The sequence below is a fragment of the Amia ocellicauda genome, chromosome 2, assembly GCF_036373705.1.
Source record: "Amia ocellicauda isolate fAmiCal2 chromosome 2, fAmiCal2.hap1, whole genome shotgun sequence".
NCBI lineage: Eukaryota > Metazoa > Chordata > Actinopteri > Amiiformes > Amiidae > Amia > Amia ocellicauda.
This window is the reverse complement of record NC_089851.1, coordinates 10833111-10850004: the sequence shown is the minus strand read 5'-3', so window position 1 is coordinate 10850004 and position 16894 is coordinate 10833111. Positions and strand designations below refer to the sequence as shown.

Sequence of the window (16894 nt, the reverse complement as noted above, 5' to 3'; positions counted from 1 at the left end):
AAAACTCACCACAATCATTTCAGGAAAAGACACTTATATTTTTGTACAGTTCCCCCTAGTGGCGCAGTTCCTTAAACTCTGCCATTAGAACCCTCTCCCCATGGCCAGGCTACCATATATAGCTCTGCGTTTTGTGCTTGATGTTGGGTTGCATACATCTTATCTTACTGGAAAAGCTGCTTAAATAAGGTATACAAAAATCCACACACACATACATACACAAATATATATTGCCATCTGCACAGACTTGGAGTGAGTCCAAGGAGCACAAAGCCTTTTATAGATTACTGCCATGTCAGCTGGTCTGGACCTTGTGTTGAAGTGTGGGAGATCAGTGTTCAATTCTGGAGCCAACTGCCTGCCCCCTCCAGCTTTACAATACACACACACACATGCATACACACACACACACGCACAAACATATATATGTGTGTGTATGTATTCACACTAATAAAATAAGAGACTTTGCTGCAGAATGCAAGGGTAAATTACTATTAAGCCATTGGATATAATCATTTTAATTACTATATATTCAATGTAAAATTCAGATACTTATATGGCTACTGCATACCTGAAGCAAATGAACAATCACTCCAAAAACAGACAGACATCTTGAGAGAATGCAGATTAGAAACATCTCAATAATGACTAAAACCAATATCCAAAAGATCATGAAGAGCATGAATTATTTAAACTGCAACTGTATATAACAGCAAAGCATGCTCTTTTATCCATATTTCCCTTTAAAATGCAGATACAAATGTGGATTATAAAGAAGAGATGTCTTAAGATCAACTGGATGGAAGGTTTTCTGTCCTGCCAGAAGATGGCAGCATAAACCTGAATTATAAACATAACACTAACACTTGTGTAACAAGATTTAAATTTGAAATTTGATTGCATTGCAATTCAACTCACACAAATGTATAGACTAACAAATAATTAACTCCGTACAAAAGTAGAATAAATGTATGTCCATTCATCTTTAGAATATGTAACATTTATATAGATTCTAACTCTGTAATGTATTCTTGCAAATGTGTTTATTCAGCCATGGAGGGAAAATAATTGAATGTCTTTCTGCAGTTGAGCTCTCTCTCTCTCTCTCCAAAAATAATAAAACAGTGGAAAGGCAAAACTTCAGAAAGTAAAATTCACTTTGGCAATGTAAGTAACTAGTTTGCATTGTTGTCAATCCTTTGGGTGTTAGTTTAGGCTACCTTGACACAAGGCACCAACTTTCAATTATTAGAAACTTCCTATTATCTTAGCATCTCAGTAGTACATATTAAATCAAATGGCCAATGTATTTACTTACTAAACAAACAGATATATACATTAACAGTAACAAATAAAAGAATAAGCAAAACAGTGACCATGAGAATTATCTCACAGAATATATAATTGTAATACCAAATACTACTACTACTACTACTACTACTACTACTACTACTACTAATAATAATAATAATAATAATAATAATAATAATTGTACTTTGACATGTAGAATAGAGCTGTAGAGTAGAGATCTAAATCCATAACAGATTAAAGAGGATGTACCCTTTCTGGCTCTTCAGAATTATAGCAGCTATAACTGTTTGTAATAAAGTGAAGACAAGTATATAATTAATTTATCTTGAAATTAAATGTTCAATAGTACTGCAATACTAATTTGTATTGTGCCAGATTACTATAAAGTTTGAAAATCTAATTAGCACACGATGCTAATCAGTTTATCCAAAACCATAACTGAGTCATCTTCAGACAAACAAACCCAAAACAGCCTGAAACCCAAAACACCGTGACAGTGGAAATTCAATTTAGTTTACACCCTCTGATAAATGAGGAAAGTCTTATCTCTTAATTACTTTTCTTAAATGCCAATTTACACTACTAAGGGGTTTCAACCATTTTGTAAATTATTATTATACTGCATAATATGTACTTTGCCCGTGTTTTTCATTATTTTTATCCTATATACTTGATGTGAAATCCTGAATCTATTTTGACTTTGAACTTACCTTGAATGTAAGCTCATCCTTCCTTTGAAACAGTGTAATTCTGTATTCATTAAGTTTAATACATACTATTAATTAACATTTTTTGATTGATTACATATTACACACCTAATACCAGTTCATACTATCGTGAATAGATTTGAAGAGAAGTATCTTGATTATTCTGCAGGTACATTTGACATATTTGTGTGTAGTTCTCTGTACTTGGGTACATAGTCTTCTCATTGAAATGATGTATAAAGCTAGAAGTGCAGTTGGAAGGCAGTTATAAACCATTACCAATCCAGTGACATTTTTTTGTTTAGTTTTTTAAATATCAAGTGCCAGTGGTACACTATAGAATTATTTATTGCAGACACGTAAACACACACAAAATATAATTTATCAATGCCGTTCTTGGTGAAAGCCTCACAAGAGCTACCTAGATAATTACCCAAACCACTGACTATGAAAAATGCCTGCATGCAAAAAATAAAGAAAGAAAAGAAAAGAAAGTCAGGCCAGTTATTACTCACACCTATTTAAGGAATTTAAACTAATGATCTGATATATACAAAAAAAACATTCAACACTTCACAAAATCATTTGTATGTGTTTAGTTGTGATGAATTCTGATCTGAAACCTAAACATTACAAAGTTTTATACAGATTACAGATCATAACAGAAAGAGTCTTCAACTGGCAGCCGTGTACTGTAGATAAAAATGAATGAACATCAAATGTCCTCTTGCATTTTAAGATGAGCAATACTGAAGTGTTATTACATATATTCTGTTTCTTATAGCAAGTTGTAACTGCACAGAGAAATAGACACCTTCACTTTAAACAAGATTCAGTTAAAGATGGCAAAGATTCGAAGAGGAAAACAAAAAGCAGACATGGTTTTATGCCCCAGAAGTGTATGAAAATAAAAATAAAATGATATTAGGTTTACCACACTGGTAACACTTTGTAATAATGGTCATTAATTCCTCGTGAATTCTGATAGCACAACACATGAAAAACACATGGATACATTATGGAATTCTTGCGAACTCAGATGAAATTAATTTGTAATTCAAGCATGTTAATTCATAATGATGTAAAGGCTTTTATTCATATGGAATTCATTTTTAATAAATGAAGTTGATCATATGTATAAATCATGTCTTCACACATTAATTCATATTTTTCAGAAGCCCCTGGTGAGCGAGTAAGAGGGTATGCATTCATTATGATTCATGCTTATTAAGTGTATTTTGTTCTCCAGTATGTTCCTAATGCCTAATTCCTTTGCAATGTACATATCAGGACTGGTTTTATGAATAAAAGTGCCTTTTTAAAGCAAATAAAATGTATGGTTTCATCACAATTTCGAATTTTAAAATGTCACTTTTTGAGCAAAAGTTTACATTATGCCAAGTTACTTTTTCTTCTAAAGAATAATGCTTATTTACAACCTAATCACATGTACTTAGTGTTTACAGACAATTTTTTATAAGTCATATAATATATAATAACACTTCAGTATTGCTCATCTTAAAATGCAAGAGGACATTTGATGTTCATTCATTTTTATCTACAGTACACGGCTGCCAGTTGAAGACTTTTTCTGTTATGATCTGTAATCTGTATAAAACTTTGTAATGAGTTCACAAGAATTCCATAATGTATCCATGTGTTTTTCCTGTGTTACTATTACAGTTAATGCCCATTATTGTAAAGTGTTACCGTGAAAGGTATTATTCACGTATGAACACATCAGGTATACTTGTGGTTAACCTAATTTATTACAAAGGCATTCCAAAGAACTCACAACATTGGGATAAATTGATCATTTAATCAGAATCCATAATTGTTCATAATGTAGGCCTATTCATGTATGCAATTTAGGCCAATGCATCTGAAATAAACAAAATTTAAACTAAACACCCACCTATGATTTATTTGAATTAAATCATAAAGTTGGAGGTCCAGCTCAATTTCTTCTTTTGAGTTTTTCAAATAAGTCTTAAATATGATGAAAGAAAACTATTAAATTCTCTGTGATTAAAAGTCTGCTAATAATACATTCCAGAACCAAAATGTCCATCTGGTGTAAATGCTGTTCTTCTGACTTTTATTCATTTATAATGCCTGCTTTTATTTGTGCAGTTTCTTATTTTTTCTGTTTTTCTTTTCCTAAAAGCTACCATGCTGAAGTGTAAGGTTTATTATATAAAGCATTGTTATCGGTTTTCAGGTCTGAAATGCGCTCAGTGACACATTGTTTGATTTTGCTGCTGAATGACTCATGCAATAATTGCATAGATGTGTTGTGGCACTGGATTCCTAATTGAGACAGATAAGCACATTTCGTTTATCAAGTGAAGGGGTCTACTTCAATGGGCAACAAATTCCTCCCAAAAACAGGTCATTATTGAAGTTTAAATTATAAAGTGCATGTTGAAAGCTATGATTAAATGTGGGTTGTTCATCTATAATTACCAAGAAAGACTTTTTTTTTGTTGCCTTCCTCATCAGAATGAAAACAGCCATCTTTCTTTGATTCTTCCTCTGCATGAAAATTAAAGGCAAAGTGCCCATTGCAGCATTGTTTCATAGCTCTCTGCATTATCTGCAATTTTCCAATGTCACAGATATCTGTTTAGATTAATTGGATGACAAGTGCTATTTTCTTTTATAATTTTTTTTTTTTTTGTGAAGTGTTAATTGATGGTAAACTTAAATTAATGCTAAATTCAATTGGCAATACAATGGGTTTTATTTTAGCAGTATGGAGGGACCTGTAAAGATTTAATAATATTAGGCCTTAGATATATATTTCTGACAAAATAATGTTATTAATACTTGATGGTCAATCCCTTACTGTTTCACAGAAACTATGGGATGCCGCATCATTATAATATAGCAAACTACAAGATTAATTGTAGGATTGTAGTAAAGTATTTTAAAATTAGCTAAAACATATATTAAATAGTCTTATTTTGTTTTTATCAAGGCTTTAACACACAATGTGAGGACAAAATACCTTAGTTAACCTTAAACACCTGACCTCACTACCATGGAGAAACTTGACATAAGTAAGCAGATACCCCCCGAGGTTTGAATAGGCTTTCCAGTCACATGATACAAAACGTAACTTAATTTGATGTAATCGATTAAATTCTGACTCCTGCTGTATAAGGGAATATATTTTTCTGTAATTGATGAAACCACAATCATAGCCCAATTTTCATGAATCGGAGCACCTTTAGTATGAGTGTAAACTAAATTAATCCCTTGAACATCTACTACTGTATTAGGAAAGATATGTCAGAATCCTGAAAGCCACCTTAAGGTATGTTGTGCCTTGTGCTGTGTCTAGTGTTACATTCATTCAAAACACATTTGTTTTTAAATGTTTTCGTATATTTGTATATATTCTCACAGTCTGCAATCTGTAACTGTTAATCCACTAGGCTAACCTCTATGACCCCTGTACTATCAAGGGAGAGATAATTCAACATGCACTATGTCAGTATCTGGTTTTCCAGGCCATTCACTACAATACCAGACAATTTGGAAAAGCAGATAGAATTGATACACAAGACAAATTGGAGATCTGGGGTGAGAAAAACAGGGTGGGAGTTCAGAGGAGACACTCAGAAGCCTTTCTGCCCTAACCCTGATATTGCATCTCACCTATTCTACCTACAGTAGATTAAAGGACATCATGCACTCCATCATCTGGGTTTTCGTCATAGAATGGCAGTGATAACAGGGCCGCCAGCCTAATTATGACTCACTACCCAGAGTATCTAGCACTAATAAGGTACTGCTTTCTTGTAACAATGTTGTATGCTTTGATCTGAGAGGGCTCTTGTCTGGTTGCAACGTATACAAGTGTTTGGGTTCAGCTCACTGAGATCTATAAATCCCCCTTAATTTCTACCCTTCTCTAGTTTGGGCGTTTTGTCTGCTGAAGAAAAAAGATCTTTAATTATAGCCTAGCATTCCCATTTTCACATATTTCGTCCCATTTTCCCTTATGTATTTTCTTCTCATTCACATTTTCTGCCCTCAGTTTACTAAATAAACCCCTCGCTCTGCAATAAGGGCAGGTTATGTTGTTTTTAAGGTCTGTACCTGCAGGACTGGTGACACATCAGGTATTGGGCTACAATTGTAATTCATTTTTAGACTGTTATTGTTACATTTTCTGAAGTATAAAAAACATCCTTATGAAATGCATTTGTTGAAGCAGTACTGAAATATGAAGCAATGTGAGGTGTCCTCTGCTGTCTATTTCTTTAATATTTGTAACATATGTATTGTATGGTTCTTTTTTGCAGATGATACTAAAATACAGTGAGGGAAAAAAGTAGTTGATCCCCTGCTGATTTTGTACGTTTGCCCACTGACAAAGAAATGATCAGTCTATAATTTTAATGGTAGGTGTATTTTAACAGTGAGAGACAGAATAACAACAACAAAAATCCAGAAAAACGCATTTCAAAAAAGTTATAAATTGATTTGCATGTTAATGAGTGAAATAAGTATTTGACCCCTTCGACTTAGTACTTGGTGGCAAAACCCTTGTTGGCAATCACAGAGGTCAGACGTTTCTTGTAGTTGGCCACCAGCTTTGCACACATCTCAGGAGGGATTTTGTCCCACTCCTCTTTGCAGATCCTCTCCAAGTCATTAAGGATTCGAGGCTGACGTTTGGCAACTCGAACCTTCAGCTCCCTCCACAGATTTTCTATGGGATTAAGGTCTGGAGACTGGCTAGGCCACTCCAGGACCTTAATGTGCTTCTTCTTGAGCCACTCCTTTGTTGCCTTGGCTGTGTGTTTTGGGTCATTGTCATGCTGGAATACCCATCCACGACCCATTTTCAATGCCCTGGCTGAGGGAAGGAGGTTCTCACCCAAGATTTGACGGTACATGGCCCCGTCCATCGTCCCTTTGATGTGGTGCAGTTGTCCTGTCCCCTTAGCAGAAAAACACCCCCAAAGCATAATGTTTCCACCTCCATGTTTGACGGTGGGGATGGTGTTCTTGGGGTCATTCCTCCTCCTCCAAACACGGCGAGTTGAGTTGATGCCAAAGAGCTCGATTTTGGTCTCATCTCACCACAACACTTTCACCCAGTTCTCCTCTGAATCATTCAGATGTTCATTGGCAAACTTCAGACGGGCCTGTACATATGCTTTCTTGAGCAGGGGGACCTTGCGGGCGCTGCAGGATTTCAGTCCTTTATAACTTTTTTGAAATGCGTTTTTCTGGATTTTTTTGTTATTATTCTGTCTCTCACTATTAAAATACACCTACCATTAAAATTATAGACTGATCATTTCTTTGTCAGTGGGCAAACGTACAAAATCAGCAGGGGATCAAATACTTTTTTCCCTCACTGTAGGTGGCTCAGCAGATACAATCTCGGCAGCACAGGCTATTCAAAGGGACTTGGATAATATTCAGTTGTGGGCCGACACCTGGCAGATTAAATTCAATGTGGACAAGTGCAAGGTAATACATGCCGGTAACAAAAATGTCCACTAGAATTACACTATGGGAGGAACAGAACTGGAAGAAGACCTAAGAGTCTACATGGACTCCTCACTTTCCTCATCCAAACAATGTGGGGAAGCAATAAAAAAGGCAAACAGAATGATATTATATTGTCAAATATAATTGGTATATTGTCAAAAGTGTAGAATTGAGAACAAGGGCAGTAATGTTCAGACTGTACAATGCACTAGTTAGAGCTCATCTGGATACTGTGTGCAGTTCTGGGCTCTACACTTCAAGAAAGATATCGCTGCTCTAGAGGCAGTTCAGAGGAGAGCAACCAGACTTATTCCAGGTCTGAAGGGAATGTCCTACTGAGAGACTGAGGAACTGAACCTTTTCACCCTGGAACAGAGGAGACTACATGGGGACTTGATTCAAGTCTTCAAAATCATTAAAGGCATGGACCACATCAAACCAGAGCAGCTTCTCCAGATCAGCAGGGACACACGCACCCAGGGACACAAATGGAAATTGGGCTTCGAGGCATTCAAGATAGAAATCAGGAGACACTTCTTCACACAGAGAGTCGTCACAATCTGAACAAACTCCCCAGTGATGTGGCTGAAGCTGAAAATTTAGGAACATAATTTTTTTTTTTTTAAATGGATAGGATCCTTGGATCACTTAGTTATTAATGGACACCAAATGAGCACGATGGGTCGAATGGCCTCCTCTCGTTTGTACACGTTCTTATATTCTTATCTTCTCTTAAACAACTATTTTATTTGCTGCGATGTGTAGATTTATTTAGTGATTTTATTTAGCTACCCCTGTAAGTAGTATGTATATGTAGACCATTATGTGTTAGTATTTGTAAAACCATCCAATTATGGATAAAGGTGCTTACTAACTACTACTACTACTACTACTACTACTACTACTACTAATAATAATAATAATAATAATAATAATAATAATAATAATAATAATAATGTATTTTTTCTCTGTTAAGTTGAGCTAAGGTTGTCTGACTTTTCACCAGCAGATTAATTCTGTATGCAGCCAGTGTCATATGTTCATATATCAAACACCTCCTGAGTTACACAGGAAATGACGTGATGAATGCGGCGCACAGCCCTGATTTGCACTCAAACTCCCGGCGTGCACCGGCGCTCCCAGCATGCTGCGCGGAGGAGGGCTGCTGCGCTGGGATCACAGCCTGCTTTTGACTGGTCGGCAGGGCTGTCAGCGCTGCCAATCACCTCCCCACCCCCGGCCCCAGGCACAAAGAAAGCTGCTTTACCCTGCTTTCGAGGTATGCAGTTTTTCAAAAAAAACGAGAGAGAGAGAGAGAGAGAGAGAAAAAAACAAAACAATTTGTGTTTTCCTGAGAAAGCAGCCCCTTGCCCCGGAAAACAATTCCTAGTTTAAATAAGCTGCAAACCTTCTGCTCTGTGTGGGGAAAACTACAGAGGTATGTATTTTCTAGGTTATTATTATTATTATTTTCATTTTTTTACTTTTCGCAGCTCGGCATCCCTTGCGTCCGTTCAGACTAATTAAAAATGTATGTATAATTATCTATTTGAATGCGGCGAATGCTAGATTGAGCCTAATGATGGACACAGACCGGTGCTGAGATGTTTTACAAGCGTCTCGTTATCATCATTTAATGCACAGACATGTTGCAAATTTGTAGCACATTTTGTAATTATTAAAAATGTATATATACATATATATGCATGCAGAACAATGAAACACCAGCACAGGCGATGCGAGGTACTACTGTGTGCATTTTGCATGTCGTAGAAGCTGGCGGTATGTGGATTTGAAACCATTATTTTGACATAGTCGATTCACCGATTATTGGTTATTTCCCTGTCTCCATGGATACAGAAGAAAGTGATGGGTGATTGCGTGGATGACGTCATCCCCTGGCACTGTGTGCTGCTGTGTGGAAGTGACTTGAAAGGGCAGTGGCGCTAGTGTAGCCAGGTACACTTTAATAGCACTTCTGTGCAGTTGGGATTATTGTAACATGGCCTATCTCAGCTGGCATCAGTCTTTTCTTTTAAAACATGATTGATTTTTCCCTCGCAGTCTAATTTGTGTTGGCAGAACAATGAAGACTACATAACACAACCATTGCTTAACGCATGTTCTCTTTTTAATGTAGAACACACGTTTGTCTCAAGATGGCAATTTGTTTAGGTGCTTTTAATAATTAAGAAACGGCACCCAGGGATTAATGAAACGTGCATTTATGTCAATATAATTGCGTTTATTTATTATTTGATTCTGAAAACCACGTGATGGTAGTCCACTAGTCCAAATCACCAGCTTTGTATTTCTGTTTGGTAAGCCATGAATATATTTCCTTGTGCCTATAATAATAAGCAGGTCAGTTCCTTAACAGAAATACATCTTTATATTAAACATATGTAGGCTATATGCGCATTTATTGATCTATTGATGAACCTTAAAATGTCCTTCGAGTCTGCAGAACTGAGTCATATCACTTTGGGCACTACTACCTCAGAGGTACAATCCCCTCATCACAGTGTTATGGTGTCCTATATTGATATTTTAGTTTGGACTGGCCAGACTGAGGTCACTGAGTTGGCTTCTCCTGCACCTTTGAGGTGGAAAGATGGTGACAACACACTCCAGCCTTCTCAGTCATTTAAAGGAGGTACCTCTGGCAAAGGTGTAGTTCTGGAAATGAAAAGAGGGACACAGAGGGATGCTTCCATTGATCCCTTCTCCACTGTTTAATAAAAACACATTTTCCTAATACTAGAACACACAATCACATGTTCTGGATAAATATAACAAAATGGCTAAACAATGGACACAATCGAGAATATTCTACAGATAATGTTTTTTGTGTTTGAACTTGTTCTTGCAATGGTAACATCCCCCCCCCCCCCCCCCCCCCGTATGAACATCAGGTTTAAACAGAGTTCAGTCCATCAAGCTTAAAACATTTGGCAGATACACAACAGCAGTTTATGGCATTAATAAAATGACCATATACCTTTCAGAATGAAGTTTCATTTTTTTGAAAATCACTGATATCCCTTTCTTTCAGATAATTATTATAGAGGGTAGACAAAAAAATGGCTGCTCTAAATCCCTGATTACACGTGATCATTTTCTGCTTTGTCAGAATTAACGAGGTTAAAACATTTCAAACAAGCACAACTGTAACAATAATCCATCTCCAGGCAATATTGATAACATGGACAATATGTCATTTAGAACTAATCTGTAAGTTTTACCAAATCTTAAAGGATACATACATACTGTAAAATTAAAACAAATATATATTTTTCATGCAGCCACAGTACTTAAAATAACTTTTTTTACCTTCATTACTATTGAAGCAAAGACTGTACATCTACACTTCTCATGGTGTGATCAGGCTACATTAGCATTAACCACAACCTGTCCCCGGATTTTTACCTGTAAAACACCACTTCACTTTATTTTATATTGATATTCAAAACAAAATGACCCTGTGCATAGGCCATCATGCTACTCTGTGTAGTAGAAGGAAAGGCTTTCTAAACAACTACTTTTCCCTAGTCATTTCTGGTCTTATCCTAAGGTGGTAATAGCATGGTTCATTGCTCCTTTCCAGATAATAAGGCCTTGAGAAGAGATGTCATCTCTTTGGCCAGAGACACCTATAAGATATTCACCAGACGTTGAAATCCACTCCAGCTCAGCCATGAGAAAGAAAGCGAAAGTGAGCTCCCAGCACTGGATGAAACAAGAAAACGACCCTGACACTGCACAGTGGGAGACAAGGACCTCAGGGACCACGAGCGATGTGGAGCAAGATAATACTCTGAGCAGCGCCGTGTCTAGTAAGATAACTCACCTTACGAAACTAGTGCTTCTTGTGCAAAAAGACAAAAATGTGCTTTAAAAATACCAGTTCTGTTTATGTTCTCTTCAAAGATGAATTAGAATAAATTGTGAAAGTGAAATGTTTTAGTTTTTTCTACTTTTGGTAAGATGATTTTTGGAGTTATTCATGTTTACTGCCAAAGGTCTACTTGTAGGTGCCTATTGTTTCCCCAGGTGAGAAAATATGATTATTGTTTAAACAGTTCCCATGGGAAAGCTTCTGCTTGTTGTTTGCAAAGCTGCTGTGTCCATGTTCACTGAGGTGATTTATGTACTTGGGTGTATGTAGGGGTATTGAGCTTACAGTGTGAATATAAGTAATGTAACACTGCTACAATAGGCTTGGTATCATCTCTGGTTATATAGACATTTGTATATAATTATTATATTATTATAAGTATTATAATTCCACTATAATTGCACCTGTACTTACCCTTCTATGAATTGATTGTTTTTGAATAGGGAGCATTAAGTTATGAAGAGACATACAGATACATCTTCTGCTCCAAGGAAAATGTCTGTTCACCTTGTTGTGTATTTAAGAATATCATCCACAAGTCTTGCATGTAGCTCTTGTGCTTATTTAAGAGACATTACTATTGAAGGATTTGAGGCTTGTTCAATGAGAAGCTCCCTTTGTTTTCCCAGCAGTCTCTCCTGCTGAAGCCCTCTCCCCGAGTGTCATGCTGACTATCACCAAACTCCAGTGTCTGTTGGAAAGTAAGCAGGAAAGGATCAATTTCCTTGAAAAACAAGTTGAGGATCTGCAGCAGGATCGCAAGTTTCTCCGTGCTCAGATTGAGAACCTAACAAGTGCAAAGACAACAGCAGAAGGTATGTCTTACATAGTATACATGTTTCACCATCAGATCTTATCCACTTATCCATTTTATGACCCTATGTTTTCAACTTAAAAAGTCACTTTTCCTTTGAGACTATATGGGGCTGTGGGTTACTTCACTGTACATGCACTGTACAATGCATTTTTTCATGAATATGGAGAATCAGTTTGAAAGTAGGAGCGTTTATTTACACCCCTTTGATTGAATCTTCTGTTGTACTCTGCTCTAAAGATGCATTACCATAGTATGCAAAAGCATGTTACAGGACCTTATACTGGATGAAGCAGTTAGTGATGGTGGATTATTATTATTATTACCTCTTGAAAATTGATCTCGATTTTCTAAGATTATACCTTGGGGACATAAAGATTGTGATAAACCAAAAATAACGTTTGTTTGTTTCTTCTGTCTGCTCATACACCCCATCTCTCAGCTGGTGGTGTAACAGTCACATAGAGGTGTTGACCTTTGACATGCCACTAGTGTGAGCTTCATATTTCTGTAGATGATTATCAAACATGCTCGTTTGACTGGTTTCCTTTCCACTTCCATAAAAGAAGCCAGCAAAACAGCCATCCTAAACTCGACAGGTGTGAACGAGTATTAAGTTAAATTGACAATAATACCTTCATTGGGAGATCCCCTACATATTCAAGGCACCATTTATAGAATTTATAATATTCAAGTAAGTCGTTTCATGAATATACTCTGTATTGGTATGCTTCTTTAATTTTCCGTTTAGTTATTTTATCATTTTTGTATTCAGATTGCAAACCTGGAAAATCTTTGTATTCTGACACGAAGCCACGGAAAAGATCCAGAACAGCGTCTACTAGTTCATCCTTCAGTAATGACAGTGCATCTGACGTGTCCATAACCACCGTGTCCTCTGGGACATCCAGTGATGTGAAGAAGAAAAGACACCATAAAGATAAGAGGAGAGGCAAGAAAGCAAAAGATTACAGCAGGAAGAGAGGTATGTAAATTGTACAGGGTAGTAAGTCTATAAAGTTAGTCTTAAAGTACATTAGGAGATTATAATTATTATAATGTGTAAAAAACATATTTCTTATATTATCATATTCATTATTAGATGCAGTGTTCAATACTATCTTGCACAAAAGAATGAATGAGCCACAGAGCATAACCAGCTCATAATCCCACACTAACCTTCCAAGAATTAAAATCTGTGATGGAGTTCACAAAAATATTTTTTTTTTGCACATTTGTTTTATTTTCATAGTTGGTTTTGTAAAGCAAAGCTTAAAAATCTAAGGTTAATACATTTTTAAGATTAATTAAACTCAAGAGATGATTTACAGAAATTCCCTTTGATACAAATTTGTCTTGAGGTGATTTTAGTTTTATTCATATTTGCTGTACATTGACAATTTTCTACTGCCACCTAGATTGTTTTTAAATTGGTTGAAGAACAAGGAATTAATTCATAGATACACTTATAAAATATGACACTTATGTAATTGAAATAAACCACGAATAGAAGTCTCAGACCTTTGCTAGTGGCACAAGATTCAGTTATTGACGGAACCCCAACAGCAATGTGTAAAATGTGAGTTGTGCATTCATGTTTTTATGAAAATGGCAACTCTTGATTGCTTTCTCAGATGGTATGATATTAGGTTAGGTATAAGGTTTGATTTGACCTACCTTGGACTGTATCTATCTTGACACTCCCTTGTTTTGTAGCCACTGGGGTGCAGTATGTCATCCACCGGTACAAGCAAGTGCTGTCCGCCTTCAATAAGAAGAAGAGCATGAGTGGGGCTTTCCGCCATTACGGCATCGACAGGAACACCATTGCCAACACTGCGCCCATTGCAGAGCTGCACCTCGCAGCCAAGGAGATGCTGCAGGTAGTGGGACTCTTCCATCCCAGGGAAGAGACACTGGTCAAGTATGCTCAGAAGTGTGCCGTGGTGATAGAAAATGACGAGAACCTGTCTCGGAAAATCGAGCAAATGAAAGCTACGGGGGAACTGCTGCCGATAACAGCCAAAAAATCCAAAATACATTCCATGTTAAACAGCTAAACAAGATGTTCTAGCACGATAAAAGATGCATTTTTACTCATACGCGGCCACCCAACCTTAAGGTAAAACCCTTAATGAAATCTGACTTTTCAGACCTTAGATACACATTTGTTTTTTATGAATTTCCCCCTTGTCCTTTCAACAAAATTTTAAATAAGACTTTTGGTGAATTCCTTATGCCTTATTTTAGTACTTTTTGGTATTTTGAAATGTCCTTTATAAGAGGAAGTCATGTATGGTTGTTTCTGTCCTTAATAAGGTTCTCATTTCTTGCATTCAAGTAGCATTGTGGCACGTCAGTTGTGGAGCAGACCCGACCTGTTCACAAGAGAAAAGCAGTCTTGAGTCTTTTAAAGTTGCTGTTTTTGCCTAATGTATATTGATATGAATACAAGACCAGAGTTTTGCAATTATTTAGTGTGATACCTGGGTAATAATAACCATGCTTCAAAAGACTAACATTATTGTTAGAAGGTGGTCATTAACACCTTTCTTGGGGCTGCCACTGCAAAACAGACCTTCAGACACATTTACACGTCTAGCAGCTGTTTGTCTTTACCTTATATTGATTTCCTGTTCATTTTTAGAGGCACATTTAAAGGTTTTGTTGATGATTCCAAGAAAGATGTGGCTAATTTAATGACGTCTGAAATTACTTAATATGAAATGATAGTTCTGATTTTTTTATTTTCTTTTTAAAATCAAAATAAAGGGTAGGAGTAACTTTTCGAATAAGTTACCTTTGATTAGAACTACTGTTTTATGGTAATTGCTTAATATATAGTAGCCTCTCAGTTGTGTCACTCCAAAACATGTTCTCCTGCTACTATGACCAAAATCCAGTGAATATGTTTATGCAGAAGTATGCATATATAATCAAATTAGTATAGTAACAGCCATGTTTAATAAAAAAGCAACATATTTTAAGTAGAGGTGAATAGATGGGAAAGCAATGTTTGCTTCTTGTAGAGAAATGCTTTGTTTGTAGAATAACTTGACTGGTTGTAAATATTTATATTAGTCTGTATTTTGCTGACATATGGGTTGTGGACAGGATCAGTCTATTGAGAATCTGTTTTAAAAAGGGAGACGAATATCTTATCTTCCACCAAGATAATGCAATTAAAATGCTTGTCCTCTACAGCAGGTATAATTTGATTGTCTGATGAACAGGATGGGAGTGGAGTTGTTGTTTAATGCCATGCCACCCCTTTTACAATTCTCTTACTATGAAGTCATAATAATGTTTGGGATAAACCAGAATGATTTAATTATGAATGTAAAGCATTTCAAAATCTAAATTGAAGGTGTTGTTGCTGTTTTTTTTTCTCTCTCTCTTTATATTATCTTCTGATTCTGGTTACATGGCTTGAGTGACTTAAAATATTCTATAAAGGAGGTTATTATATTTGGCATGTGTAGCATGCATTACCCACTAGGGGGTGCCATGTGTAATAATTTGGGATTTTGAAATGATTGTACCGTTTTTTAACAATTTGGTTGATATAGACGTCAAACTAACAGGTATTCCTATATTCACAAAATGGTGAATTTGTATTGTGTTTTCAGTCCCCAGATCTGACAGGAACACAGCTTCCAAGCCTTTTTAAACATTTTTACTTGTACAGTGTTACCTTATTTGAAATATGAATTATACAAAACAAAAATAAAACCTATGTAATTTCACATGATGTAAACATTACTGGAAGTTTATAAAAGCCTGGGAAGAGACTATACATGTTCTTGATATATTCATTAGGTATTTATTGACAAGTGGGGATATTATTTGGGCTACTTTGCATTTTTCTTAGCGACTGTAGAAAGCAAAATCGAAATCTCTTAATTTTTTATGCATACCAGTTTATTTTTTAAGATAAGTAAAATGTACGTATATTTAGAGATACATTATTATGTTTGCAGGGGTTTTGAAAATATATTGAGAACTGAGTGTGGTGGTTTAAATAAAAAGCGCTTGTAAAACCCATAATATCATATTTTTTCTTGTTTTCTGTAAATACGTCTTCACTTATAACTGTACCTTTTAGTTCGTTATTTCCTGAAACTACTAAGTTCGCAATTTACAGTATTCTGCAGCTTTAAATCAATCTACTTTTGGCTTTGTATTTAACAATCAAATATTTTGTGAAAACATGCACCACTTTTTTTTATAGGTGTATAATAAAATCATTTTTAATCTACAGTTTCACGGTGGACTCATTTTCTTAAAAGATTTCAGCAAAGTCCTTTACTTGTTTTTAATCCTACATCAAAGCCTCTTCTCATGATCAATGTTTTTACTGTTGCATCATGACATTGCTTGAAACTGCCATGTACTCGAGGTACAGTTATGAACAGTAATTAGACTGGAACCCGTTTGCAAACATACAAATATAGAGAAGGGCATTCATATTGAATGCTGAGAGGTCATTCTACACTGCAGATCTTCAGTTTCTGGTATGCAGTATTCTCAACATGTTACCATTCACTGTTCTTGTATTTGACTTGTATTAACATTATGATTTAAATGTATTATTAAAAAGGGAGTTTGTGTAAATGGTTTTTTTTAAATAAAAGACTAGCCTTCCTTTCT

The 16894-nt window shown here is 35.8% G+C and overlaps 1 protein-coding gene across 4 annotated transcripts; it reads left to right on the top strand.

Annotated features, from left to right (window-relative positions):
* Positions 1–8758: 8758 nt before the first annotated feature.
* On the top strand, positions 8759–16504 carry LOC136764247 (coiled-coil domain-containing protein 106). Of its 4 annotated transcripts, XM_066718127.1 has the most exons (6): positions 8759–8970; positions 9393–9491; positions 11140–11368; positions 12060–12245; positions 12996–13229; positions 13961–16504. In XM_066718127.1, exons 3-6 carry the CDS (start codon positions 11161–11163, stop codon positions 14302–14304), a joined length of 972 nt encoding a protein of 323 aa, XP_066574224.1. In that variant the 5' UTR covers positions 8759–8970; positions 9393–9491; positions 11140–11160; the 3' UTR covers positions 14305–16504. The 4 variants fall into 4 exon arrangements, with proteins under 4 accessions (XP_066574224.1, XP_066574232.1, XP_066574215.1 ...); XM_066718135.1 differs by lacking the exon at positions 9393–9491 and having other exon boundaries at positions 12063–12245; XM_066718118.1 differs by lacking the exon at positions 9393–9491 and having other exon boundaries at positions 8760–8970.
* Positions 16505–16894: the final 390 nt, after the last annotated feature.

What these genes read in the sequence shown, in the direction of transcription:
- LOC136764247 (XM_066718127.1), top strand. Translation starts at nt 11,161, where the DNA reads ATGTCATCTCTTTGGCCAGAGACACCTATAAGATATTCACCAGACGTT. An exon ending in TCTGAGCAGCGCCGTGTCTA is followed by an intron (nt 11,369 to 12,059) that starts GTAAGATAACTC and finishes TTGTTTTCCCAG; the next exon opens with CAGTCTCTCCTGCTGAAGCC. An exon ending in AGATTACAGCAGGAAGAGAG is followed by an intron (nt 13,230 to 13,960) that starts GTATGTAAATTG and finishes CTTGTTTTGTAG; the next exon opens with CCACTGGGGTGCAGTATGTC.